Source organism: Macaca fascicularis, chromosome 19 (genome assembly GCF_037993035.2).
Source record: "Macaca fascicularis isolate 582-1 chromosome 19, T2T-MFA8v1.1".
NCBI classification, from domain to species: Eukaryota; Metazoa; Chordata; class Mammalia; order Primates; family Cercopithecidae; genus Macaca; species Macaca fascicularis.
Window position 1 is genome coordinate 17290432 of NC_088393.1, and position 23485 is coordinate 17313916.

The 23485-nt window shown below is 49.7% G+C and overlaps 1 protein-coding gene across 15 annotated transcripts in view; it reads right to left on the reverse strand.

Annotated features, from left to right (window-relative positions):
- CPAMD8 (C3 and PZP like alpha-2-macroglobulin domain containing 8) overlaps positions 1 to 23485 on the reverse strand; it is a 121792-nt gene that overhangs the window by 69582 nt on the left and 28725 nt on the right. For all 15 annotated transcript variants that reach the window (XR_010583232.2, XR_010583231.1, XR_010583230.2 and 12 more), the window contains exons 11-15: positions 22762 to 22989; positions 18445 to 18615; positions 14333 to 14461; positions 3749 to 3938; positions 899 to 1071 (exon numbers count right to left, since the gene is read on the reverse strand). Coding sequence is in view for 9 of the 15 variants with exons in the window: in XM_065535161.2 (XP_065391233.1) it covers positions 899 to 1071; positions 3749 to 3938; positions 14333 to 14461; positions 18445 to 18615; positions 22762 to 22989 (891 nt within the window). In the remaining 6 variants the exon portion in view is untranslated. The remainder of the gene's footprint in view (positions 1 to 898; positions 1072 to 3748; positions 3939 to 14332; positions 14462 to 18444; positions 18616 to 22761; positions 22990 to 23485) is intronic.

The following is a 23485-nucleotide window of genomic DNA, read 5'->3' on the forward strand; positions in this document are numbered from 1 at the left end:
ATAAGAGTGAAACTCCGTCTCAAACAACAACAAAAAAACTTGGTTCAACCCAGGTTTGGTCCAGTCCAGAGGCATCTCTTCTGCCCCACCCATGCACCCCCTGCCCACCGAGGACAGTGGGTCTTTGCCCGCTCTGCCTTGCCACCTGGTTGGAACTGGTCCCACACTGTGATGGGCAGCTGGTCATTGTGCAGCGGACACAAAAAAGGGAACACGGAGGGACAGGGAGAGATGGGAAGGCAGGTGCTGGCGGAGAGCATGTGGCAGTCTGTTTAGAAGTTGTAGGGAGGAGCCAGGCACAGTGGCTTACAACTGTAATCCCAGCACTTTGGGAGGCTGAGGCGGGAGGATCACTTGAAGCCAATAGATCAAGACCAGCCTGGCCAAAGTGGTGAAACCCCGTCTCTACTAAAAATACAAAAATTAGCCAGACATGGTGGTGCATGCCTGTAATCTCAGCTACTCAGGAGGCTGAGGCAGGAGAACTGCTTGAACCCGGGAGGCAGAGGCTGCAGTGAGCCGAGATCACACCACTGCACTCTAGCCTGGGTGACAGAGCTAGACTCCGTCTCAAAAAATAATGGTAATGATAAAAGTTGTTGCAGGGAGGGGGACAGGAGGCTGAGGGTGCTGATGGAAACAAGTGCTTCACCTTAAATCCTGAATTCAACAAAGGCAGAAAACAATTGATGGCTTTCCTTATGTGTTGTGAACACAATCTCCTTTTGGGTGACTTTTGGAGACGCTTCAGTAAAGATGCAACTCATGTTCCCACAATTCCTTATGTCACGCTGTGACACGACATGAGTCTTAGATGTGTACAGACCCCCTGGCCAGCACCTTGGAGAAGCCCCGAGGGCCCTTGGCTGTGTCCCAGGTTCAGTGCACGATGCTCTACCTGGTTTTCGAAGAAGGTCTCAACTGCAAATTGAAGGCTGTCGGCAACCCCTTCTCCATTCTCCCTGACGTAGAAGACCAGCAGGCGACCGAGGGGGACCATGCTGGGGGTCACGGCCAGATGAAGAGAGGTCACACACACATTGACCTCAGCTGCTGGGGCTGGTGGGGGCTCTGAGGTGAGCAAAAGTAGAAAGAAGTGGTGAATTATCTGCATCCGATATGCAACCTCAGCCATTCAGGCTCTGCCCCAATTTGCCCTGCACTATACGCCTGTCGACACATTGAGACAGTCTGCATCTTTGGTTTTGAAATGCCCTTCCCAGGCTACATCCTCCATCAACGCTGACTCTTCCCATTGACTCAGCTCTAGGGTCACCATGGGCTCCTACAGAGCAGGCTGGAATTTGCCTAGAATCATCCTCTCTGCTGGGGAACACGGTCCCTGCTCCCTGAGCAGCCCTCTGCTTCCTCCGTGGACAGCAAAACCAACTTGGCCTGTTCAGGTAGCACCACTCCAGCTCCCCAGTATGCCCCTGACCCCCGACCCCTCCCTCTGATTGGCTCCATCTTGCTGGGGCCTGAGGCCAGTAGACCTGGGCAGCCATTATTTGCTGACTTGAACTGAGTTCATACTTCCTTCCTTGTGGATAAATGATCCTTAAAGGATAGAGGATCTTAGAAGCCTGTCCAGGCACTCCCAAATACTCTACTGCAAGAGAATGAGAGTAGAAAGGCTCCCAGTTCCAGAATGGGCCATCTGTCAGCTGGTTCTGTGCAGAGCTCAGAGCAGCCAGTGGACAGGGATGGTTGGGGGAACTGGGGACAGAAGGAAACTCATGGCCAATAGGAGGAGGTGGGAACCCAATCGGCCTTGGGGTTCAAATCCTGGCTCTGGCCCTTACTAGGCAATGGAAAAGTCCCTGAAACCCCCAAGTCACAGCCCATTCATCTGCAGATGGACACAGTGGAACCACCACCAGCCCAGGCTGCAGTTGGGTTAAATGGGGACAGATTGTGGGGAGTTCCAAGCCCAGGGCCGGCCCCGGACAAGGGTTCCAGGAAGACATAAAGCCCCTGTTATTTCACCCAGAAGAGAAGAGAAGACCAAGAGGATGCAGGTACACCATGCCCAAAGCACAACTCTGGCCAGCAGTTGTCAACCAAGGCAATTCTGCTACCCAGGGGATGCTGGCAATGTCTGCAGACGTTTTTTGGTCATCATTGCTGGAAGGGATGCTACTGGCTTCCAGTAAGTAGAAGCCAAAGATGCTGCTCAGCATCCTACAGTGCATGGGATGGTCCCAAATGTTGACAGTGCAGAGGGTGAGAAAGCCTGCCTAAGAAAGAGGGATCTTCTCTTTCTATCTAATCATCCATCCATTCATATCTTCATCCATCCACCATCTACCCATCCATCCAGCCACCCACCATCCACCCTTCCCTCTATTCACCAACCATCCATCATCCACCCACCCAACCACCCACCACCACCACCATCCATCCGTCCACCCATCCCTCTATTCATCATCCATCATCCACCCACCCATTCACTATCCATCCACCTGTGTATTCATCCATCATCCACCCATCCATCCACCATCCAATCATCTATCCATCTGTTCATCCATCCATCATCCACTCATCCACCCACCCCACTATCCATCCATCTATTCTTCCATCCATCATCCCCCATCTATCCACCCACTATCCATCCATCTATCGATCCAACCATCCATTCATCCATCATCCACCCATCCACCCACCCACTATCCATCCATCCATCCATCTATTCATCCAATCATCCACCCACCCATTATCCATCCATTCATCTTTCTGTCCATCCATCCATCTGTCCATTCATCCATCCTTTTGTCCATCCATCCATCTGTCCATTCATCCATCCATCCATCCATCCTTCCATCCATCCACTATTCTATCAGTCCATCCATCCAACCATTCATTCATCCATCTTCCTATCTGCCCATCCATCCATCGATCCATCCCTCCATCATCTATAGGGCTATTGGCATCTAGGGAGTGGAGGCCAGGGATGCTGCTCAACATCCTACAGTGCCTCCACCACAGAGAATGATCTTGCCCAAATGCTGATAGTGCCAAGGTTGAGAAACCTTGCCTTAGCCTGAGAGACCCTGCCTGTCTATCTATCTATTCACCCATCATTCTATCTATCTACCTACCTATCTCAGTGATTCTCACTTGGGAGTGACTCTGCCCCCTGGGGATAGTGGCAACATCTGAAGACTTTTTAGGTCATCATACTGTGGAGAGTTGGTACTACTGGCATCTGGAGGGGAGAGATCAGGGATGCTGCTCAGCACCCTACAGTGCACAGAGTGCCACTCACTCTAGAGTGATCCACGCCCTTCTATATGTCTATAGTGCTCAAGTTGGGGACCCTGTATTGGCAAGAAGGGCTTTGAAGAGGAGGGGACTAAGGAAGTCTCCTGGGAGGAGGGGAGGAGGGCCTTATAAGGAGCACATGGTGTCAAAAGGAGAGAAAAGGAAGAGGACTCATAGGCAGAACCACCTGGGTAAAGAGGCAACAGCACAGTGTGGGCCAGTGCAAGAGCCCAGTCTGTGGCTGGCTTGTCCCTGTCCCCTGCAGACACAGAGTGAGAAGAGCCTGGGGCCTGAACCTCTCCGCTTCCAGCGGCTGATCACTGTCCTCCTGGACCAGTCTGGTATTGTTAAGGATGTGTCCCCTCTGCCCCAAGGCAGGCTCCCCTCTCTGCTGGGTCTTGCCTTGTCCCTCCTCGCAAGAGCGCTCATCTCAGTCTCAATGGTTCAGAAGGAAGAACAGGAACCTTCTCCCTGCTGCTCGGCTCACCTGTCTCAGAAAGGTGTGTTAAACGAATCGGTTTCTCCAGGGCAGGGGCTGCCCGCTTGCTTCGCTGCTGGGTGACGTGGGCAGGCTGCTGGCCCGATAGCACAATATTGCCCCGCGCAGCCACCTCGTAGTACAGGGTAAAGTTGCAGGGACATGTGGACTTCACAGAAAAATCGGCTTCTTCCCCAACCTATGGAAGACACGCAGCATGGGGGACCCTGCCTGGCACCAACGTTGCAGCTCACCACAGGGAGATAGCCACTCTGGGGCCAGAGGGAGGCTGGGATGGCTGAGGGAGCGGAGTGCCCAGCATCCATTCCTGGCCCCTAGGTTTTTGTTTTGTTTTGTTTTGTTTTCTTTGTTAAGATGGTGTTTCACTCTTGTCACCCAAGCTGGCACGCAATGGTGAGATCTCGGCTCGCTGCAAACTGCCTCCTGGGTTTGAGTGATTCTCCTGCCTCAGCCTCCTGGATAGCCAAGATGACAGGCACCTGCCACCATGCCCATATAATTTTTGTATTTTTAGTAGAAACAGAGTTTCACCATGTTGGCCAGGCTGGTCTCAAACCCTGACCTTGTGATCCACCCACCTTGGCCTCCCAAAGTGCTGGGATTAACAGGCGTGAGCCACCGCACCCAGCCAGTGGCCCCTAGTTCTGTATATGGCCTGAGGCTCACCTCCTTGCAGGATTGTGGTATAGATGAAACGTGACGATGGTGTGAAAGCCCTCAGTAAGGTGTCATGCAGTAAAGAATTGAACCTGGCCCAAAGAGAAGGCTGGCCTTTGCCCATAGCTCCTGGGAGGTGATTTAAGCTCTTCGAATGTCCTGCCTGATAAGAGCGTCTTTGTCTACTTGGGGTCTTGGGTCACATCAGGTAGTAATAAATATGATTTCTGGAGGAGGCCTTGGGCCATGCAGCATCAGATCAACCTGTGGAGAAGCTGGGGAATGAGATTAGTCACAGAGGCAGGTGGTCATCTATGTCTATGTGACTGAGCCCCAGTGAAAACTCTGGACACCAGGCCGGGTGTGGCAGCTCATGCATGTAATCCCAGTGCTATGGGAGGCCAATGCAGGAGGATTGCTTGAGGCCAGGGGTTTGAGACCAGACTGGGCAACATGGCAAGATCCCATCTCTATTTGAAAGAAGAAGAAGAAGAAGAAGAAGAAAGAAACATAACTCTGGACACCAAGGTTCCAGGGAGCTTCCCTAGTTGGCAGTACACCATGCATGCTGTCCCACATCTCTGGTGGGACAATAACACTGTCCGTGCCTCTACGCAGAGAGAATAAGTAAGTTCATGTTCAGAATTCTTCCGGACTCTGCATCATCAGCCTCTTGTCTTCGCTGATTTTCATGTGTATTGTTTAGTGCAATCAATTGTAACCGTAAGTATAACAGCTTTTAGTGAGTCCTGTTAATTCTTCTAGAGAATTAAAGAAACTGCAGTAGTGTGAGGACCCCCAAACTCTGCAATTGGCATCAGAAGAAAGAATTGTCTTAAGAACTGTTTACAGCCAGGCACAGTGGCTCATGCCTGTAATCCCAGCACTTTGGGGAGCGGAGGCAGACAGATCGCTCAAGTTCAGAAGTTAGAGAGCAGCCTGGGCAACACAGTGAGACCCCCATCTCTACAAAAAGTACAAAAAAAAAAAATTGGCCGGGCGTGGTGGCACATGCCTGTAGTCCCAGTTACTCGGGGGGCTGAGGTGGGAGGGTCGCTTGAGCCTAGGAAGTCAAGGCTTCAGTGAGTCATGATCGCACCACTGCACTCCAGCCTGGGTAACAGAGTGAGACCCTGTCTCCAAAAAAATAAAAATAAAATACTGTTTCCTAATTTTGAATGTGCTAATGCTGCCAATGGGCTAGGCCTTCTCTTAGGATATGAACTCAATGAGTTGGGTCCTATCATAGTCCCCAAGTTCCCAGAGGGAAAAACTGGAAACTGAGGCCTTGGTTCTTTGTCCAATGTCAGTGAGTGTAGGGCAGGATTCATACTCAGGGGAGCTGATGCTAAGGCCCCACACTGAACCCTGAAGCTGCCATTATTCTGGTATCAGGAAAGCTAAGGCCTCCCAGGTCTTAAGATCTCCCTAGGGGGTTGGAATGGCCATGTCCAATACTTAGCCCTAGGAATCCCCTCCTCTGTTCCATGTTTTGCAACCTGTGACTGTCTCCAAATGTTGGGATCACCCTGAAAGCCCAGAAGAGGGATATCTGGAGTAGGGGAAGAGTGACATTATTGCTGTGGAAGCTTGAGCAAATCATTTCACCTCTCTGAGCCTGTTTTCCCATCTGTAAAATAAGGCTGTTATCTCCTGGACAGAGGGTCCTGAGGCTCCAATGAGATGATGTGTGTGTCATACTCAACATTGTACAGTGGACACTGTAGGTGACTAATAAGTGTCATTCTGGCCAGGTGCCAAGGCTCACACCTGTAATCCCAGTACTTTGGTAGGCAGAGGTAGGCAGATCACTTAAGCCCAAGAGCTTGAGATCAGCCTGGGCAACAAAGTGAGACCCCGTCTATAAAAAATCAAAAAACTTTGGCCAGGTACAGTGGCTCACACCTGGTAATCTCAGCACATTGAATGGCTGAGGCGAGAGGATCGCTTGAGTCTAGGAGTTCAAGACCCGCCACGGCAACATGGTGAAACCCCATTTCTACAAAAATACAAAAACTAGCTGGATGTGGTGGTGGGTGCCTGTAGTCTCAGCTACTCAGGAAGCTAAGACGGAAGGATCACTTGAGCCAGGGAAGTCAAGGAGCGGTGAGCCATGATCATGCCACTGCACTCTAGCCTGGGCAACAGAGTGAGATCCTGTCTCAACCAATCAATCAATCAACCAGTAGTTTTTAAGTAAACAAATAAATAAATAGTAAGAAAAATAAATGTCATTCTACCTCCCCCTAAAGGAAGAATCTGTCTGTTTAAGAAGCTGGCCCTAAGGGACTCCCAAAGCCAAATTTGGAAAATTTGAGCAGCAAAAAGAAGAATGTCAGCTGAGTGTGGTGGCTCATGCCCGTAATCCTAACACTTTGGGAGGCTGAGGTAAAGAGATTGCTTGAGTTCAGGAGTTCAAGACCAGCCTGAACAACATGGCGAAACTCCATCTCTACAAAAAATATTTAAAAATTGCTGGGTGTGGTGGCACAAGCTTATAGTCCCAGCTATCTCAGGGGGCTGAGGCAGGAGGATCACTTGAGCACAGGAGGCCAAGGCTGCAGTAAGTCATGACTGTGCCACCACCCTCCAGCCTGGGGTGCTATAATTTGGCTGTGTCTCCACCCAAATCTCATCTTGAGTTGTAGCTCCCATAATTTCCATGTGTTGTGGGAGGGACCCAGTGGGAGAGAATTGAATCATGGGGACAGTTTCCTCCATACTGTTCTCATGGTAGTGAATAAGTCTCATGAGATCTGTTAATTTTATAAGAGGTTTCCCTTTTCACTTGGTGCCCATTCTCTCTTGTCTGACACCATGTAAGATGTACCTTTCACCTTCTGCCATGATTGTAAGGCCTCCCCAGCCACATGGAACTGTGAGTCCATTAAACCTCTTTTTCTGGCTGGGCATGGTGGCTCACGTCTGTAATCCCAGCATTTGGGGAGGCCAAGGCAAGTGGATCACCTAAGGTCAGGAGTTCAACACCAGCCTGCCCAACATGGTGAAAGCCCACCTCTACAAAACTACAAAAATTAGCCAGGCACGATGGCAGGTGCCTGTAATCCCAGCTACTCAGGAGGCTGAGGCAGGAGAATTGCTTGAACCTAGGAGGCAGAGGTTCCAGTGAGCTGAGATTGTGCCATTGCACTCCAGCCTGGGTGACAGAGCAAGACTCCATCTCAAAATAAATAAATAAATAAATAAATAAATAAATAACAATAAACCTCTTTTTCTTTATAAATGACCAAGTCTTGGGTATGTCTTTATCAGCAGCATGAAAATGGACTAATATACTGGGTGACCAAGCAAGACCCTGTCTCAAAAATAAATAAACAAAAAAATAAAAATAAACAAAGAAAGGAAAAAGAAGAGTGTCGAGGTCATGAAAGACAAGGAAAGACTAAAATTTTCAGATTGGAGGAGACCAGGGAGACGTGATGACTACATGTGATGTGGGACCCTAAAGGTGATCCCGGATCAGACAAGGCCATGAGTGGGAAAACTTGGGGAAATCCAAATCAAGTCTGGAGTCTGGTTAACACTGATGTCCAGTGTTGATTCTTAGCTATGACAAATGGATCATAGTCTTGTAAGATGTTAGCATTAGGGGAAACCTATCAAAATCTCAATGGCCTTTTTTGCAGAAATGGAACTGATCCTAAAATTTATATGAAAACACAAAGGACTCAGGAATCTTGAAAAAGAATAATGCTGGAGGACCCACACTTCCTAATTTCAAAACTTACTACAAAGTTACAGTAATCAAGAGAGTGTAGTACCAGCATAGGGAGAGACATAGAAACCAATGGGATAGAAGTGAGAGCCCTGAAATGAATCCAGACAGCTAAGGGCAACTGATTTGAAATAAGGGTGCCAAGACCATTCAATGGGGAAAGAATAGTCTTTTTAACAAACAGTGCTGAGACAACTGAATAGATGCATGCAAAAGAGTGAAGTTTGTGTGTGGTGGCTCACACCTGCAATCTCAACACTTTAGGAAGCTGAGGTGGGAGGATCACTTGAGCCTAGGATGTTGAGCTGCAGTGAGCTATGATCACACCACTGCACTCCAGCCTGGATGACAGAGCAAGGTCCTATCTCAAAAAAAAAAAAAAAAAAAAAAAAAAAAAGAGAGAGAGAATGAATTAATTTGGATCCCTACCTCACACCATATAAAAAAAATTAACTCAAAACAGATGAAAGACCTAAATGTAAGAGCTGAAACTATAAAACCCTTAAAAGAAAACACAGAAATAAATAATGACCTTGGATTTGGCAATGGTTTCTTTGAGATGTGGCACCAGAAGTACAAGGAGCAAAAGAAAAAGAGAAATGTGATTTCACCAAAATTAAAATTTTTTGTTGCACTAATGGACTCTGTCAGAAAAGTGAAAAGATAACCCATAGTACAGGAGAAAATGTCTGCAAATTACACATCTGATGAGGGCTAGTATCCAGAATTTAGAAAGAACTTTCACAACTCAACAAACATAAACAATCCAATTATTAACAGTAGTGGGGCCGGGTGCGGTAGTTACATCTGTCATCTCAACACTTCGGGAGGCTGAGGCAAAGAGGATCACTTGAGGCCAGGAGTTCAAGACCAGCCTGGGTAGCATAGTGAAACCCCTAAAAACCAAGTGCACACACACAAGTGAGCATGCACACACACAAAAATGCACATGCACACCCATGCATAGTCACACATGTGTGATACAATCATGCAGTCACATATGCAGGCAAACACTAAATGTAAATTACATTTTAGGGTACCCCTTGAAAATCTGAATATTGCCTATGAATTAGACAATATAATTCAGTGAACGTAATTTTCTTAGGTATGACCTAAGAAAATGGCCCTGACGTCAGGTAATATAATGCCTTTTATTAAGTATACATTATGGTCAAGTATTTAAGAGTATTTAAGAGTGAAGCACTATCATATCTGTAACTTGCTTTCAAATGCTGCAGCCAAAAAATGTGTAGAGAAATGGGTGGATGGGTGAATTGGTAGATGAATGGATGGATGAAGGGAGGGACAGAGGGAGAATGGATGGAGGAAGAGTGGATGAATGGAAGGATGATGGGTGCATGTATGGATGGATGAATGAAGGGTGGATGAATGGATGAAGGGCAGATGGATGGTAGATAAATGGATAGGGGTAGTGGGTGGATAGCTGGGTGGAGAAAGGAAAGAAGGAAGGAAGAAAGGAGGGAGGGAGAGTAAATGGACGGATGGATGATGGAGGGATGAAGGGAGGTGCAGAGGGAGGGTGGATGGATGGATGAATCGGTAGATGGAGGATGGATGGATGGATGGATGAAGGGTGGATGGATGGAGAGAAGATGACTGGATAAAGGGTAGTAGGTGGATGGATGGGTAGAGGGAGGGAGGGAGGAAAGAAAAAGGGAGGAAGGGTGAATGAATGGAGGGAGAGAGGACGGATGGATGGAGGGATGAAGAGAGGGATAGATGGAGGGATGGAGAGAGGGATGGAGGGTGGATGGAGGGATTAATGAAAGGATATAGGCAAAACATTAATTTATAAATCTAGGTGAAAGTCTTATGGTTGTTTATTACATTAACGTTTTCAATTTCACTCTAAATTTATAAATGTCCCCCTTATAAAAAAGACACCCACACAAAAGTCCCCTTCTGCTTGAGATCTTGGGGGGGGAAAGGAGAGCACAAACCTTTCTCCTCTTCTTTACTAAATTTGTGGCATCAAAACAATCTTAAAAGATTGGAGTGACAGCCCCCGTTTAACAAGCAAAACAGGTTCAGAAGGGTAGGTGCTGAGACGTGGAGAGTTGAGACCCCAGCTCCCCGCTGCCTGGGCCCTGGTGCTAGAAGAGAAAGAGGTCCCCACACCATGCCCATCCTAGCCCCAGCATGAACCCATCTTCCCTCCATGCCCTGAGGTTATGCCTGGGCCACTCACGGCAGTTTGGTGGGAAGGAGGAGCTGGCGTTTGCTGAGCCACCTCAAACTGGATTGAGATGTCACTCGGGGAGCAAAATCTAAGTGACAGAGCCAGGTCTCCCCCTAATCAGAACAACAGTCTGGCCAGCTGAGAACACAAGGTTCCTTCCTGCCCCCTGAGGAGGAGGCCAGCGCCAGTGTCCCCGCCCTGCACCGCTGGTTTAATGGCATTACAACAAGAACAGTGTGTTCAGCCAAGCTGGGCATGATCCTGTCTGACTTCTTATTCTTACAACCTCCGCAAAGGGCTGTTAATCCCAGGAAACAGGCAGTCTCGGCGCCACGATTCCTCCAAGCTGAACCCCAGGGGCCTCGATGTGATCAGAAACGGAGTGAGAGGTTTATGGGCTGGTAGGACCCTGGGTGCTGTAATGGCAACTGGTTTCCATTAGGGGTGACATTTCTGCCAAGGCTGGGGCTGTAGCTTGAGCCAGAGGCTCTGCTGGGATTGCGGCCAGGATGCAAACGGCCCAGCCAGTGAGCCTGCCACCAGCCCACGGAGTTAACAGAGGGGTAATGGACCTTAAATATAGATGTGTATGGCCGGGCGCGGTGGCTCACGCCTGTAATCCCAACACTTTGGGAGGTCGAAGAAGGTGGATCACCTGAGGTCAGGAGTTTGAGACCAGCCTGGTCAACATGGTGAAACCCTGTCTCTACTAAAAATACAAAAATAATTAGCCGGGCATAGTGGCAGGTGCCTGTAATCCCAGCTACTCGAGAGGCTGAGGCAGGAGAAGTGCTTGAATCTGGGAGATAGAGGTTGCAGTGAGCTGAGATTGTGCCACTGCACTCCAGCCTGGGCGACAGAGTGAGACTCTGTCAAAAAAAAAAAAAGATATATATACATATATATACATGTATATATATGTATCTAGATGTCTATGAACACACATGTACACAGTATATACATATACATGCACATATATACAGTTGACCCTTGAAAAATACAGGTTTGAACTGCCCATGTCACTAATATGTGGATTTTCTTCCACCTCTGCCCGAGACAGCAGGACCCACCCCTCCTCTTCCTCCTCCTCCTCAGCCTATTCAACATGAAGACGACAAAGAAGAAGACCTTTACAATGATCCATTCCCACTTCATGAACAGTCAAGATATTTTCTCTTCTTTATTATTGTTTTTTTACCTGAGCCTGTCAGTGTACCTTATGATTTTCTTAATAACATTTTCCTTCCTCTAGCTTACATTAGTGTAAGAATACAGTATATCATACATAGAAAGTACAAAATCTGTGTTCGATGACTCTTTATGTCATCACTAAGGCTTCTGGTCAATAGTAAGCTACAGGTAAAGTTTAGTTGAGTTGAGTTTTGAGACAGGGTCTTGCTCTGTCACCCAGGCTGGAGTACAGTGGCATGATCACGGCTCACTGCAGTCCCAATCTTCCAGGCTCAAGCGATCCTCCTGCCTCAGCCTCTTGAGTAGCTGGGACTACAGGCATGCACCATCACATCCAGCTGGGGTTTTTTTTTATTTGTTTTCGTTTTGATACAGATGGGATTTCACCATGTTGCCCAGGCTGGTCTCAAACTCCTGGGCTCAAGCTATCCTCCCGCCTCAGTCCCCCAAAGTGCCGAGATTACAGGTGTGAGCCCCCACACCCGGTCGGGAACTCTACTTCTTGTTCAAGGCTTTTATAAACTTACAACTGCTCTTAAAAACTTAAGTCTATTGGCGGGGCGCAGTGGCTCACGCCTGTAATCCCAGCACTTTTTGAGGCCGAGGTGGGTGGATCACAAGGTCAGGAGATCGAGACCATCCTGGCTAACACAGTGAAACCCCGTCTCTACTAAAAATACAAAAATTAGCTGGGCATGGTGGCGGGCACCTGTAATCCCAGCTACTTGGGAGGCTGAGCCAGGAGAATGGCGGGTGAACCCGGGAGGCGGAGCTTGCAGTGAGCTGAGATCACGCTACTACACTCCAGCCTGGGCAACAGAGCAAGACTCTGTCTCTTAAAAAAATAATAATAATAAGTCTACTAATTCAAAGAAAAATACACACACACATCTTATACAATTAGAATTGCAAAATAATAGACCCAGGATAAATGAATGGCAGACACAGCTCTAAGTTCACCTTGTCTTCGCACTCAGCGTGCCTGTGTGGAGAAACTCCCAGGGCCTCTGCACTAACGGAAGGCTGAAGGCAGTGGGGAATCAGGCCCCATAGCAGCAGCTCTGTGTCAGGTCTGGGTGCAGTGGTGCCCTGAGGCAGAGTGGTGATCAGCATTGTCAGCCCTGGGCCACAGCCTAAATGTCCATAAGAAATAAATAGCAGGCCGGGCACGGTGGCTCAAGCCTGTAATCCCAGCACTTTGGGAGGCCGAGATGGGCGGATCACGAGGTCAGGAGATCGAGACCATCCTGGCTAACATGGTGAAACCCCGTCTCTACTAAAAAATACAAAAAAACTAGCCGGGTGAGGTGGCGGGCACCTGTAGTCCCAGCTACTCGGGAGACTGAGGCAGGAGAATGCGTAAACCCGGGAGGCGGAGCTTGCAGTGAGCTGAGATCCGGCCACTGCACTCCAGCCTGGGCAACAGAGCGAGACTCCATCTCAAAAAAAAAGAAAGAAAGAAAGAAAGAAATAGCAATGGGCCGGGCGCAGTGGCTCACGTCTGTAATCCCAACACTGGGAGGCCAAGGTGGGCAGATCATGTGAGGTCAGAAGTTCAAGACCAACCTGGCCAACATGGTGAAACTCCATCTCTACTGGAATACAAAGATTAACCAGGCGTGGTGGTGGGCACCTGCAATCCCAGCTACTCCAGAGGCTGAGGTGGGAGAATCACTTGAACCCTGGAGACAGAGGTTGCAGTGAGCTGAGATCACGCCACTGCACTCCAGCCTGGGTGACAGAGTGAGACTCTGTCTCAAAAAAAAAAAGAAAGAAAAGAAAAGAAATAAATAGTAATGCATGCATGCATTCCACAGAATTCTCCCCTTGCTGGGGAGATAAAGGATCCCTGTGTCAGCTGCAGTGTTAGGTCCCCTAGAGCAGGGGTCCCCAACTCCTAGGGCCATGGACCAGTACTGATTCATGGCCTGTTAGGAACCGGGTAACACAGCAGGTGATGAGTGGCAGGCCAGCAGTCAAAAACCTCATCTGTATTTACAGCCGCTCGCCATCACTCACATTACCACGTGAGCTCCGCCTCCTGTCAGATCAGCAGCGGCAGCATTAGATTCTCCCACGAGCGTGAACCCTATTGTGAACTGCGCTTGCGTGGGATTTAGGTTGCATGCCCCTAATGAGAATCTAATGCCTGATGATCTGTCACTGTCTCCCATCACCCCCAGATGGGACTGTCCAGTTGCAGGAAAACAAGCTCAGGGCTACCACTGCTTCTACATGAAGGTGAATTGTATCATTGTTTCCTTATATATTGCAACGCTATAATAATAGAAATAAAGTGCAAAATAAACATAATGTCCTTGAATCATCCTGAAACTATCCCCTGCACCTGTGCCCTGGTCCGTGCAAAAATTGTCTTCCACAAAACTAATCTTTGGTGCCCAAAAGGCTGACTACTGCTGCCTTCGAGGCTCACTCATGCTGCTTTTTATTTGAGAAGGAATATTGCTTTGTCACCCAGACTGAAGTGCAGTGGTGTGATCTCAGTTCATTGCAACCTCCACCTCCCAGGTTTAAGCAGTTCTCCTGCCTCAGCCTCCCGAGTAGCTGGGATTACAGGCACGTACCACCACACCCAGCTAATTTTTGTATTTTTAGTAGAGATAGGGTTTCACCATGTGGCCAGGCTGGTCTCAAAATCCTGACCTCCAGTGATCCGCCCGCCTCAGCCTCCCAAAGTGCTGGGATTACAGGTTGAGCCACGGCACCCGGCTCATGCTGCTTTTTGGATCCCGCATGGCCCAGGAAGGGCAGCACCTGAAAATCTTACCTGCAGTGGGTGGGAGGGTGGCTGTAGCTGCAGGTAGCACTGGCTGGGGGAGTACCAGCTTCCGAGGGAGAGGTAGCTGGGCAGGTACTGAGCCCCCACGGGCTTTCCGTTCAGTGCTGTCACCTTGGTCTGAAGAACAGAAGACACTTGGGTCAACACCTGAGTCCCAAGAGCAGAAAGGGGGTCTTGGGGATGCTTCTGCCTGCTCTGCTCAGAAGTAACACCCTCTCATGCTCCAGTATCCCTTTGGAGAACCCCCTCCCCAATCCTCAGGGAGTAGCATCCAGTTGTCCAGCCCGGTCATCCTAGCTCCAAGAAGCAAGCGTCTAGCTGGGCACTGTGACTCACGCCTCTAATCACAGCACTTTGGGAGGCTGCAGCAGGTGGATCATCTAAAGCCAGGAGTTCAAGACCAGCCTGGTCAACATGGTGAAATCCTGTCTCTACTAAAAAAAAATACAAAAATTAGCCAGGAGTGGTGGGGCACACCTGTAATCCCAGCTACTCGGGAGGCTGAGGCATAAGAATTGCTTGAACCCAGGAGGCAGAGGCTGCCGTGAGCCGAGATCACACCATTGCATTCCAGCCTGGGCAACAGAGCAAGACTCTGTCTCAAAAAAAAAAAACTAGAAGAAGAAGAAGAAAGTGTCAAAAATTGGTCGAAGGGTGTTGGGGGCCAGGCACAGTGGGTTCATAGCTGTAATCTCAGCATTTTGGGAGGCAGAGGTGGGAGAATCACTTGCGCCCAGGAGTTCAAGACCAGCCTGGGCAACACAGCAAGATCCGGTCTCCACAAAAAAATTTTTGAAAATTACTGGGGCGTGGTGGCGCATGCCTGGAGACTCAGCTACTAGGGGAGGTTGAGGCAGGAGGATCACTTGAATCCAGGAGTTCAAAGCTGCAATTAGCTATGATCACACCATTGCACTCCAGCCTGGACAACAGAGCTAGACCACGTCTCTGAAATCATTTTAAAAAGAAGTTGGGCTGGGCGCGGTGGCTCACACCTATAATCCCAGCACTTTGGGAGGCCAAGGTGGGCAGATCATGAGGTCAGGAGATCAAGACCATCCTGGCCAACATGGTGAAACCCTGTCTCTACTAAAATACAAAAAATTAGCTGGGCATGGTGGCATGCACCTGTAGTCCCAGCTACTTGGGAGGCTGAGGCAGGGGAATCACTTGAACATGGGAGGCAGAGGTTGCAGTGAGCCAGGATCATGCCACTGCATTCCAGCCTGGGCAACCAGAGCAAAACTCCATCTCAAAAAAAAAAGTTGGCCTGCCTCCGTCTCTGGCTCCTGGGACTCTAAATAGGGTATAAATGGGCCACACCAGAAAGGCCAGTTGTGTGATTAGACCGCTGGGCTTTGAGCCACAGGATATCAGCCCCACCTCCAGGGAAGGGAGAGGGCAGGAGACTGAGATCAGTCCCATGGCCAATGATTTAATCAATCATGCAGATGAAATGAGTTCCCCACAAAAAACTTTGGATGCCAAAGCTCAGGTGAACTTTCCTGCTTAGCAATGCTCAACTTGTGGGGATGATATATCCTGGTTCTGTACAGAGCACACACAAAGCTTCCAATCTGGGAATCGCCCAGACCTTGCTCTATGCATCTTTCTCTTTGGTTGGTTCTAATTTGTGTCATTTTGCTATGGTAAAGCTGTAATTAAAAGGTGGTGGGGTAGTGGAATTTGCAGCCAGTGGGTGGGAAGCACAGGTGGCCCGGGGACCCCTGGACTTGCAGCTGGTGTCAGAATTCAGGGTAGTCTTGTAGAGAGAGCTGTACCCATCACCTGTGAAGTGTGGCCCAGCTCCGGTAGCTGGTGTCAGAAGTCACTGCAACCTCCCACCTGGTAGGGGGTGGGCAGGGCAGATCTCTGGTTCCTCAAGGAGTCTGAGAGATGCCAGGCTATGGTCATTCTCTTAAAACAGGACAATGGGGCCAGGCGCGGCGGCTCACACCTATAATCCCAGCACTATGGGAGGCCGAGACGGGGGATCACGAGGTCAGGAGATCAAGACCATCCTGGCTAACATGGTGAAAATCATCTCTACTAAAAATACAAAAAAATTAGTCGGGCATGGTGGCAGGCGCCTGTAGTCCCAGCTACTTGGGAGGTTGAGGCAGGAGAATGGCGTGAACCTGGGAGGCGGAGCTTGCAGTGAGCCGAGATCGCGCCACTGCACTCCAGCCTGGGCGACTGAGCGAGACTCCGTCTCAAAACAAACAAACAAACAAACAATTAAAAAAAAAAAAAAAAAAAAAAAAAACAGGACAGTGGGCCCAGCACAGTGGCTCACAGCTGTAATTCCAGCACTTTGGGAGGCCGAGACAGGTGGATTGCCTGAGGTCAGTAGTTCAAGACCAGCCTGACCAGCATGGTGAAACCCTATCTCTACTAGAAATACAAAAATTAGCCAGGTGTGGTGGCGGAGGGGGGGGCGCCTGTAATCCTAGCTACTTGGGAGGCTGAGGCAGGAGAATCACTTGAACCTGGGAGGCGGAGGTTGCATAAGTCAAGATTGCACTCCTGCACTCCAGCCTAGGTGATAGAGCAAGACTCTACATTTAAAAAAAAAAAACAGAACAGTGGCCCAGGTGACCAAACAGCTGCTGTGTGTCGAGCAGCAGATCCAACACAAGAAAGCGTGAACACATCTGGCTGTGAATGTCGAGTGGCAAAGGCAGTGGCTTCGGTAGTTAAAACCTTTAGGGACATGATGCCCACAGAGGACAAAGTGACCACAGTGTCCTCAGTTCCCATCTACATATTTACTCTCTGCAGGGCCGCCAGGTCCACTGCCAGTTCCCAAAGCCAAGCGCTGGGACATCCTCTCCAATCCCTCCTGTTCTTCCCTCCCCTGATGATGGGACATCAAAGCCTGCCGGATCTACTTCTTCAAGAGCTCCAGTTTAGGGACCTCTCTGTCCTCACCTCCTGTCTGCCTGCCTGGGCCCTCCCTGAGCCACCCCTCACTGAAGACTCTGGAGTGATCACTGCGTATCAAAAATCAGATCAGGCCAGACATGGCGGCTCATGGCCTGTAATCCCTATGCTTTGGGAGGCTGAAGTGGAAGGATGGCTTGAAGCCAGGAGTTTGAGACCAGTCTGGGCAACATAGCAAGATCCCATCTCTACAGAAAAATTTATTATTTATTGATTTGTTTGTTTGTTTGTTTTTGAGATGGAGTCTCACTCTGTTGCCCAGGCTGGGGTGCGACGGCACAATCTCGGCTCACTGCAACCTCTGCCTCTCAGGTTCAAGCAATTCTCCTGCCTCAGTCTCCCGAGTGGCTGAGATTATAGGCGCCTGCCACAACATCTAGCTAATTTTTGTAGTTTTAGTAGAGACGGGATTTCCCCATGTTGGCCAGGCTGGTCTCGAACTCCTGACCTCAGGTGATCCGCTCAGCTCAGCCTCTCAAAGTGCTAGGATTACAGGCATGAGCCACCGTGCCCAGCCTCTACAGAAAATTTTAAAAATTAGCTGGGTGTGGTGCTAATTACAGGCATGCACCTGTAATCTCAGGTACTTGGGAGGCTAACTCAGGAGGACTGCTTTAGCCCAGCAGTTCGAGGCTGCAGTGAGCTATGATGGTGCCACTGCACTGCAGCCTGAGCAACTGAATGAGATGCTGTCTCTTAAAAAATAAAAAATAAGATCACTCTTTCCCCCGATACTGCCTTCCACAGAGCACCTCTGTGAGGTGGCGGAAACCACTACTCAATCTCTTTCCAAAATGACTCAATGTGGTTGAGCGCCTGTGAGACCATATAATCACGGTCTGCCTCTGAACCTCCACCCAGGCTGTTCCACCCTCCCAGAAGCAGCCTGGTTGACGTCCCCATAGTCAGAAGTCCATTTGGAGAGATCCCCTCTGACAAGACTCCTTTGCTACAACCGGTCCAGGCACCCTTATCTCTCTTTGACCTCCCACCTGATCCCAGGATGGCTGTGTTGTCCATCCCACTGTCCAGTGGAACGTGTACTGCTGTAGGGCTAGGATGGGCTCCAGGCCCACTGATCAGGTGCCTGCACCCAGCCTAGGGGAGTCACCAAGTCCATACCTACTGAATAACAAGGGTCCATGGGACTCACCCACCTCAAGCCACACGTGCTGGGCTGACGTGGGGATGGAGGGGATTTCAAACCCCACCAGTCCACCCTGGGACACAGCTTCACTGGTGTAGATGTTATCCTTCGGTGTCAGCTCTGCCTTAATCTGGACCGTCACCCCCTCAGCTGGGCTGCCATCTGGGTAAGATAGCTCCACCTAGAAAAGGTCACCCAAGACACAACAGAGTTAAGACGGCCATGCGCCCCAAACTGATCTGCAGAATCAACACAATCTCCACTGGAATCCCAGCAGGCTTCTTTGTAGAAATTGACAAACTGCTCCTGAAATTCACACGGCATCCAACGGGTCCCAAATAGCGAAAACAATTCTTAAAGGGAACAAAAAAGAAGGATTCACAGGTTCAGGTGTGGTGGCGTGTGCCTGTGGTCCCAGCTACTCAAGAGGCTTCCAAGTCAGACATGGAAGGGTGGGTGCAGTGGCTCACACCTGTAATCCCAACACTTTGGGAGGCCAAAGCAGGAGGATCACTTGAGGCCAGGAGTTCCAGACCAGCCTGGGTAACATAGTGAGACCTCACTACAAAAAACTTAAAAATTTCAGGAGTGGTGGCATGCGCCTATGGTCCCAACTATTCAGGAGCCTGAGGCAGGAGGATCACTTGAGTCTAGGAGTTCAAGGCTGCAGAGAGCTATGATGGTGCCACTGCACTCCAGCCTGGGTGACAGAATGAGACCCTGTCTCTTAAGAAAAAAAAAAATGTTTTAAATGAAGTTGCATCCCTACCTCATACCATATACACAAATAAACTCAAATGGATCACAGACCTAAATGTAACAGCTAAAGCTATAACATTCTTAGAAGAAAACATAAGGGTAGACCTTCATGCCCTTGGATTTGGCAAAGAGGTCATGAAGTACAAATTACATGTGCCGGCCATTAGTCTGATGCCATATCAGGGTATGGACAGTTCAGTGTGACACTTAAACCTCACCCATTCAGACTGGTTGGAGAGCCAGCTAGAATGAGGCAGACATGGATGTTTTAAAAGGAGCTTCTGAAGAACCCTAAAACAGCCCTCAGCTGTGCAGGTATTTGGTGATGGAGTGAATCAGGATTCAGCCCACACGATCCTCATTAACCACTCCCTTCTTTTTTTTTTCTTTTTTGAGAGACAGAGTCTTGCTCTGTTGCCCAGGCTGGAGTGAAGTGGCCCAATCATAGCTCACTGCGGCCTCTACCTCTTGGGCTCAAGCAATCCTCCTGCCTCATCCTCCTGATAGCTGGGACCACAGGTGTGCAATACCATGCCTGGCTAATTAAAAAAAAAAAAAATTTGTAGAGCTGGGGTCTTGCTCTATTGCTGAGGATGGTCTCAAACTCCCAGTCTCAAGCAATCCTCCCACCTTGGTCTCTCAAAGTGTGAGCCACCAACACCTGGGCTATTTTTATTTTTTGTAGAGACTGGATCTCACTATGTTGCCCAGGCTAGTCTCACACTTTTGGCCTCAAGTGGTCCTCTTGCCTCAGCCTCCCAAAGCACTGGAACTACAGGCATGAGCCACCATGCCCAGTCTAACCACTCCTTTCTTGAATGCAGATGGTAGATATTTTCTGTCATATGTGAAATGCTCTTTACCAAATTTGTAGCCTTAGACCTCTTCTTCACACACATTCTGACCCTGCACAAGGTACTTTAGTTTCTACTCAAGCTGGGGCCCTCAAAACCAGGGACACAGGAGATAGGTCTCTGTGCATGGGATAGAGGTGGTTCCAACACTGGCATGGAGAAGAAAAAGGAGGTTCCAAAGCAGAGCAAGAGGATCAGAACTCAGTGTGAGGACAGCCAGCCAGCATCACTCATGGACAGCAAAAGGGAACTGGGTACAGGCAGACACAGGGCCAGGGGTGTGGCCCACTTTCTCCTTGCATGACACTGGGCTCTGTTGGCCTTGCCCCACTCCTGCTGCTGCAACTGGGGTGAAGTTACCCTAGGTTTATTTTTTAATTTTTTTGGTTTTTTCATTTGAGACAGAGTCTCACTCTGTCTCCCAGGCTGGAGTGCGGTGGTGTGATCTCAGCTCACTGCAACCTCCGCCTCCCACATTCAAGCAATTCTCGTGCTTCAGTCTCCTGAGTCACTGGGATTATAGGTGTCCACCACCACGCCTGGCTAATTTTTGTATTTTTAGTAGAGACAGTATTTCAGAACCATGTTGGCTAGGCTAGTCTTGAACTCCTGACCTCAGGTCATCCACCCACCTGGGCCAAAGTGCTGGGATTATTGTCATGAGCCACCATGCCCAGCCTACCCCAGTTTAATAGTTAAAATAATAATAATGACTGGGTGCAGTGGCTCACACCCGCAATCCCAGCACTTTGTGGGTCTGAGGTAGGAGAACTGCTTGAGCCCAGGAGTTTAAGACCAGTCTGACCAACACAGCAAGATCCCATCTCTACAAAAATTTTAAAAATTAGCCAGGCACCGTGGCTCATGTCTGCAATCTCAGCACTCTGGGAGGCTGAGGCAGGTGGATCACCTGAGGTCAGGAGTTCGAGACCAACCTGGCCAACATGGTGAAACTCCATCCCTACTAAAAATACAAAAATTAGCGGGGTGTGGTGGGGCATGCCTGTAATCCCAGCTACTCAGGAGGCTGAGGCAGAAGAATCGCTTGAACCCAGGAGGCAGAGGTTGCAATTAGCCAAGATCGAGCCCCTGCACTCCAGCCTGGGTGACAGAGCGAGACTGTCTCAAAAATAAATAAATAAATAAAAATTTAAAAATAAAAAAATTTGTTGGGCCTGGTCGCTCATGCCTGCAGTACCAGCTACCCAAGATGCTGGGGCAGACAGATTGCTTGAGTCCAGGATGTCGAGGCTGCAATGAGCTATGATCTCACCACTGCACTCCAGCCTGGGCGACAGAGCAAAACCCTGTCTCTAAGAAAAAACATATATAAGGATCACGACATCTGGACGCCTCAAAATTTACTGTGCATAAGACTTGAGTGGTGGGTGGGAGGCAGAGTCTCGTTCAAAATGTCACACAGGTCTGCACCTGTCAGTCTCAGGAACAGGAGATCTACCTCTGCAGGGCTCTCAACTTAGGTCCTCAGGGGATAAAATCAACCCAGTGAAGGGCCATGAGTGATGGCTCACTCCTGTAACCCGAGCACTTTGGGAGGCCAAGGCTGGAGGTTCACTTGAGGCCAGGAGTTCGAGACCAGCCTGGCCAACATGGCAAAACCCCATCTCTACTAAAAATACAAAAGTTAACTGGGCTTGATGGTAGGTGCCTGTAATCTCAGCTACTCAGGAGGCTGAGGTAGGAGAATCACTTGAACCTGGGAGACGGAGGTTGCAGTGAGCCGAGATGGAGCCACTGCACTTCAACCTGGGCGATGGAGTATGACTGTGTCTCAAAAAAGAAGAACCCATTGAAGAAACAGGACTGCCTTAGAGGAGCTGCTTTAATAAATGGCTACTCAAGGCTGGACGCGGTGGCTCACGCCTATAATCCCAGCACTCTGGGAGGCCGAGGTGGGTGGATCATGAGATCAGGAGATCAAGACCATCCTGGCTAACACGGTGAAACCCTGTCTCTACTAAAAAAATACAAAAAATTAGCCGGGCGGCCGGGCGCGGTGGCTCACGCCTGTAATCCCAGCACTTTGGGAGGCCGAGGCGGGCGGATCACAAGGTCAGGAGATCGAGACCACGGTGAAACCCCGTCTCTACTAAAAATACAAAAAATTAGCCGGGCGCGGTTGTGGGCGCCTGTAGTCCCAGCTACTCGGGAGGCTGAGGCAGGAGAATGGCGTGAACCCGGGAGGCGGAGCTTGCAGTGAGCCGGGATCGCGCCACTGCACTCCAGCCTGGGCGACAGAGCGAGACTCCGTCTCAAAAAAAAAAAAAAAAAATTAGGCGGGCAAAGTGGCAGGCTCCTGTAGTCCCAGTTACTCGGGAGGCTGAGGCAGGAGAATGGCATGAACCCAGGAGGCGGAGCTTGCAGTGAGCCGAGATCGTGCCACTGCACTCCAGCACTCCAGCCTGGGCGACAGAGCAAGACTCTATCTCAAAAAAATAAATAAATAAAATAAATAAGTAAATAAATAAATGGCTACTCAAATGTCTGCCCAAGTGGAATAGAGTAGATCGTCCTTTCCCATAGAGGAAAATGTCCCCTGCCCCTCATCTGGAACACCAGCCCTCACCACACTCCGCAAAGGTTGTGTCAGGGGATCCGTTTTCAGCTGAGTCACCACTGCGGAGCTAGTGGCTAGTGGTGGTGGTTTCACGGTGTTCCTGGGGCGGGATGTGGTACAGTCACCCCCAAGTTACCTTCCCCACGTAGGCCAGGCCCGGCTTGAACTGCTTCCTCGTGTCCTTGGAGTACCGGATGTCCACCAGCTGCCTCTGCACGGGGGTGGAGTCGTCGAACGCCACCTGCTGGCTCCCGTCCACACTGGTCACTGTGGCCCAGATGCTGACCCTGCCCCGGAAGTGCTCGGGGACGTCCGCTGGGATCATGTCCCTCACGCAGATGTCGAAGTCCTGGGAGCCGAGGATCTGGAGGGAGGAAAAACGCAGCCCGTGCTCGCTCAGGGTTGGAGTGTCCCTGAGGGATGTCCCTGAAACACACACCTGAGGTGCAAGACTCTTCAGCTGCTTGGAGGGCCAGGGGACACTTGGTGACATACCCAATCTATGCCACGGGACCGTGCAGAGGGTCCCTCACTGGATCTGGACAACATCCCAGGGAAGATGGATGTTGGCTCCATTGGGCAGAAGAGGAAAAAGGTGGCTTATGCCTTTAATCTCAGCACTTTGGGAGGCCGTGGCAGGCAGATCACTTGAGGTCAGGAGTTCGAGATCAGTCTGGCCAACATGGCAAAACCCCATCTCTACCAAAAATATAAAAAATTAGCTGGGTGTGGTGGCGGGCAGCTGTAATCCCAGCTACTCGGGAGGCTGAGGCATGAGAATCACTTGAACCCAGGAGGCAGAGGTTGAGGTGAGCCTGAATTGTGCCACTGCACTCCAGCCCGAGTTAAGAAAAAAAAAA